A 5,189-nucleotide genomic window follows, 5' to 3' on the forward strand; every position below is an offset into this window, starting at 1 on the left:
CTATTATTCTACTTAACTTATATTACTAGCGTTTAGAACTATATTATATACTTAATTGCTAAGGTTTATTACGTAATATTTTAGAGTTTTCTTTCCACCGTGGTTACTGCCTTTAGGTCTCTAAACATTTATATAAGTTGTTCTATAAACCCTTCTTAGCTTAAGAATATAAATTGTATATCTTAGTTAGTGGTTATTATTCTATTTACCTATATCTCCGTAAGGTAAAGCTTAAACTACTTAAGTGCTCTTCTTAATAAGAATAGTCCTGTATAGGCTATTTGATCTATAAATATTAGTAGCTTTGCCCCTTCTTACGTAATCTTAAAGTATATTTGCGTAAGAAATCCTTTAAGCTTTAATCTCTCTCCTAAGAATCTCTTAATTAAGGGTAGCTTGATCTTTACTGCTCCTATACTATTAACCCTTTCTTCTAACGCTGTATTATTAGCTATTAACTAGTTAATTACCTCTTGTAGTTATTTAACCGTTATAGGTTGCTGTGAGTTAGTATCTGCTATACTGGTGTTACCTAACCTTAAAGTAGTTGCCGCCGTTAATGGCGTTGTGGTGGCTGCTTTTGGTAGTATATTGTTTAACTTTTTATACTTGTTACTGTAACTAGGTAGTAATTGTGTAACGGAACCTTGTAGCAAGAACTACGGTGGGCTTATTATTAGGCTAGGTATATAGGTAAAGCAAATTAAAGTTAATAAAGTAATAATAACTAGTGGAGTGGTTGCCTAATAGATTAACTCTAATTGTATTCTAAGAATTACTATAAGAAAGGAACTATCTAGGTAGGGACTAAGGGTCCTTAAATACACAACCGTACTCCTATAAAATCCTTCTTGTATATAATATACGTGTGCTCTATCTACTCTGTTATAGATCCTATAGATTATACAGATTATATAGATTACCCCACGTGACCTTAGTTACTATTCCTCGTTATATAGCTCTACCGGCTCCATCCTGGACCGTGCTTAGATTAACTAACTAGCTTCTTCTAACTCTTCTCTAAGTAGTCGTAACATCGTACTTAAAGCGTCTGTAACATCCCCTATATAGCCAAATTTTTAATAGCTAGTGCACTGCGTAATAGGAGAGACTTTAAGGTATTTTGCTACCTTAGTAGCTATACCTACAATTAATATTTCTTTTTACTTAAGGATTTCTTATCTCTTTTCCTTATTTTCTATAGTAAAAGCTATAAAGCTAAATCTAGTCTATAAATTATATCCTTTTATACTAGATAAGATCTATTTAGGTAGTCCTTATATCCTTATAAAATTAAAAGTTTTAATTTCTTCTTTTAGAAGCTTAGAGCTTCCTTCTTTTAGGAACGGTATAGTAGGAACCCTATAGGCTATAATTTAAACCTATAGTTCTAGTTTTTATTCTCTTTAAAAGGTAAAGCAACTATGCTAAATATTCTTATATTTGACTAAGAAATCTATATTATACTCTTCTATAGTTATAAGGAGAATATTTTATTATTATAGTACGTGCGGACTGTTAAGGTACGATGTATAAGGTAACTGTATATAATTGATAAACGATGTCGTGTGAGGATTTATGTAGGAGGTGAGGCGGTATATATACACGTCGCTTAGGGGTCAGGTCTGTGCTCGTGTTATAACAACACTGAGTTATAACGTGTCAGGTCAGTGCCGTAACATTATATTCCCCTTTAAAAGGCGAGCTCCTATAAGCTAAGTAACGGTAGTAAAAACACAGAAGTAAAAAAAATAGACTATATATATCCTTATCCTTCTAGTCCTTAAAGGTTCTCGTCCTTCCAGTCCTCTAAAGGTCCTCGTCCTTACAGTCCTTAGACCCTCCTGCCTATATCCCTACTATATCGCTCTCCGCTAGTGCTCGTCTTAAGCACTAAATAAAGCCGAAGGCAAAGGGGTAAAACAAAGGAGATGAGAAAAAATTTATCCACAGGGTGTATGGCGGATATTAACACTCGAAAGGCTTGGGGTGCGGAGATCGAGATTAAGGCGTAGACTCGAAAGGCTCGGGGGTTACAGAGATTGAGGTTATTGCGTAGACTCGAAAGGCTCGGAGTGCGGAGATTGAGGTATAGATTCGACAGGCTCGGAGTACGGAGATTGAGGTTAAGACGTAGATTCTTGTCGCGGTAAACTTAAAGTATATTGTTGTCGAAGACGAAGACGGAGACGGAGACGGAGACGAGATCGTAACCTATAGTCTTATACTGTAATTAAGACACGAGGACATAGCCCGTAAGGTGTCTCCCTGTAGCCGGCTTTAGAAACTTAGGACGTAAAGTAGAAGCATAGCTAGATACGGAGACTCGGAGACTAAGAAGAGGAACTATAGCCCATAGGGTGTCTCCCTACTGCCGGCCTAGGAAACTTAGAGACTAAGAAGAGAAACTATAGCCCGTAGGGTGTCTCCCTACTACCAGCTTAGAAACTCGGGTGGACGGAGAGGAGATCGGCTTGGGTACTCAAATAGATTCGACGGAGATTTTACTAGGTCGCATTAACGTGGAATGGGGGTAAGAATCCCGCCCGGGGTAGGGTCGTAGCTTTGGCTTTAAAATGGTGGAAATAAAGCCTTACCGGGGGCGTATAAGATGACACGACATACTGTCATAGTACGTGCGGACTGTCAAGGTACGATGTACGAGGTGACTGTATATGATTGACAAACGATGTTGTGTGAGGATCTATGTAGGAGGTGAGGCGGTATATATACACGTCGCTCAGGGGTCAGGTCTGTGCTCGTGTTATAACAACACTAAGTTATAACAACGTGTCAGGTCAGTGCCGTGACATTTATTTTCCTTTAGTTCTAGCTATAAACGCTAGTACTAGCTTTTTTACTTATAGTTTTAATATAAATAGTTAATTGACTTTATTTTATATAGAGAAGGTATTTAAAATTTAGTCCTTTTTATCTATAATTAAGACTAGCTTTCTTTCTATAGCTACTTTTTCTTACTTCTAGTAGAAGTAGAACTCTTACTAGAAGAAGGGGTAAAAAGTAATAGTAGTAATAATAAGAAGGGTAGAAAGGTCGAAAAAGGGAGGTCCTTTTTTAGCCTCTTCGCGTAAGATTCCTTAATAAAAGCTACCTCCTTATAAAGAGCTCTTACTTCTTCTACTAGTCCTTTTAAAATATCTTTTACCTTATTTTCTTCTTCTTTTATAAAGGGGTTTTCTCCTATTAGGATACTTTCTATATAGTCTATTAACCGTCTAACTTCTTTTTCTTTTTCTTTATCCTATATCCCTTTATAGGCCTTAATTAGGTTTTTTAAAGCTTTATTTAAATATTATTTTAAAGAAAGGGATATACTAGCTATAGTAGTTATTAGTTTTATTATCTTTTTTATAGGTTTTTAGTTTTTGTTTTTAAGAGAAGACTAAGGATATCCTCTTTTTTCTCCTATCCTAAATAGGCTAGGAGAAGGAAAAGGGGGAGAAAAAGTAGATATAGACTCTTTATTACTTATTTCTATAAAAGGTTTTTTTTAAACTTATTAGTCTTTAGTATTTTATATCTTATATAGGGGTTTCCTAGTTTTTATAGTAGATAATAACCTTCTTAAGTCTCTTATCTCCTAGTCTTAAAGGTAAAAAACTAAGTAAAAAGCCTTAGTTTTTACTATCCTTCTACGCCCTTTATCCTTACTAATTTTACTAGAAGATTTCTAAGGAGGTTAGGCTAAAAGGTAGTAGAAAAACTAGCTAAAAAAGACTAGTACAGTTATTTTCTTTTTCTATTAGAAGTAGAAAAAACTACTAAAAAAAGGACTTATTAGGCTTTTACTAGTAGAAAAGCCCTAAAGGCAATCCTCCTTTTATTAAAGAAAATATAATTAAAGGAGATATAGAAAAGTACCTACCCCCTCCCTATTTTATTAAGCTTTTACTTTCTATAAAAGAAAAACCTAGGAAAAGTCTATGTTTTAGTATTTTAGTATTCCTACCCTTGCCTTACTTACGAGCTAAAATCACCCCTTTAAAGAATTTTCCCTTTAGAAAAGGGGGTAAAAAGGTAAATAAATTAATCCACCTCTAGCTCGCTAGGCAGTGGAAATTGGGTCTTAGAAGTTGGAAAATCGATTGTTTTTGGTAGACTGTGATATTTTCGTCCGAGTTCTTGTCTTTATCTTGGAAAGATGGAGAGTTTGCGAATAAGATGCAGGATGGGGCCTACGACGACGGACATCCAATGCGGTTCTGTGGTTGTTGACCTCCATATCTGAGCCATTTCGAATGCATCTTCGAGAGTGTCTTCGATTCGCATCAAGTCTATCGATGTGAGTGGGATAGGTGGGTTCGTGCCAGGGGGAGTACTGCGACGAGCCTGCATAGAACCAAGCCGTTAGCATTCACCATTTACAGCTATCAAATATTGAGAGGATACGTGCATCGCAACGATACCACAGCTCTTTGACTGATTGCGGCAGCTCAAACCCCCAATTTTCCACCTCCCTGAAAGCTCTGAACTCGATTATCGGGCTTAGAAGAGCGAGATCCTCACGCTTGGCCACTGTCCTCTTCTTCGGCGACGATGATCTCGTAGGCGACCTTCCCTTCGAGCTCGTGACGGTAGGTGGAGGAAAACTTGGCGCTTCCGAAACGGCATCGTATTCCGACGCAGAGACAGGCTCCTCAGTTAAAGGCGGTGTGTTCGCATCATCCCCTGGCACAGCGACCATACGTTCCCTCATGGATACGACAGCTCTGCTCCCCGCCCTCCCGCTTTTGCGTGTCCTGCTCCGGGTCGGGCGGTTATCGTCATCCCTAATCGCGGGCGTCTTCTGCACCTCCTGCTTTCTCAGCGACCCGCTCATCAGGTATGCATCTGCGTGTTCGTCTTTTGGACATTGGTAGTGTCGTGATTGAGGGCTGCTGTCCACTTCGCGCAGAACACGACGCCGTTTTGCGGGCGGTGTGGGAGGTGCAACTGGATCGGTCGAGTCGGAGGGAGTACTAAGTCCGCGGACCCAGTCTGCGATATCGGGACGGGAGCTCGTTAGGCGGCTCGTAGGAGGGTGCCGCAGGAAGTGGGACAGGGACATATCGCTAGGATTCCGTCGCTTCTGGTGGGCAGCCATCATTGTGGAGGGAACGGAAGGGAGTCAAAGGCGTCGTAACGTTATTGCGTTGAGACGGCATAGTTTAAAGAGAAATTGTCGGGCA

The 5,189-nt window shown here is 39.0% G+C and overlaps 1 protein-coding gene across 1 annotated transcript; it reads right to left on the bottom strand.

Annotated features, from left to right (window-relative positions):
- Positions 1-3,886: 3,886 nt before the first annotated feature.
- On the bottom strand, positions 3,887-5,189 carry K441DRAFT_657675 (uncharacterized protein). Its single transcript, XM_067648222.1, has 2 exons — positions 4,415-5,189; positions 3,887-4,350 (listed from the first exon to the last, which is right to left on the bottom strand). Exons 1-2 carry the CDS (start codon positions 5,105-5,107, stop codon positions 4,150-4,152), a joined length of 894 nt encoding a protein of 297 aa, XP_067505764.1. The 5' UTR covers positions 5,108-5,189; the 3' UTR covers positions 3,887-4,149.

This window comes from Cenococcum geophilum (assembly GCF_001692895.1).
Source record: "Cenococcum geophilum 1.58 unplaced genomic scaffold K441scaffold_14, whole genome shotgun sequence".
Lineage (NCBI taxonomy): Eukaryota > Fungi > Ascomycota > Dothideomycetes > Gloniales > Gloniaceae > Cenococcum > Cenococcum geophilum.

Coding starts and splice junctions, on each gene's coding strand:
- K441DRAFT_657675 (XM_067648222.1), bottom strand. CDS start 5,107: ATGATGGCTGCCCACCAGAAGCGACGGAATCCTAGCGATATGTCCCTG. Junction 4,351..4,414: donor AGCTGTGGTATCGTTGCGAT/GCACGTATCCTC, acceptor GGTTCTATGCAG/GCTCGTCGCAGTACTCCCCC.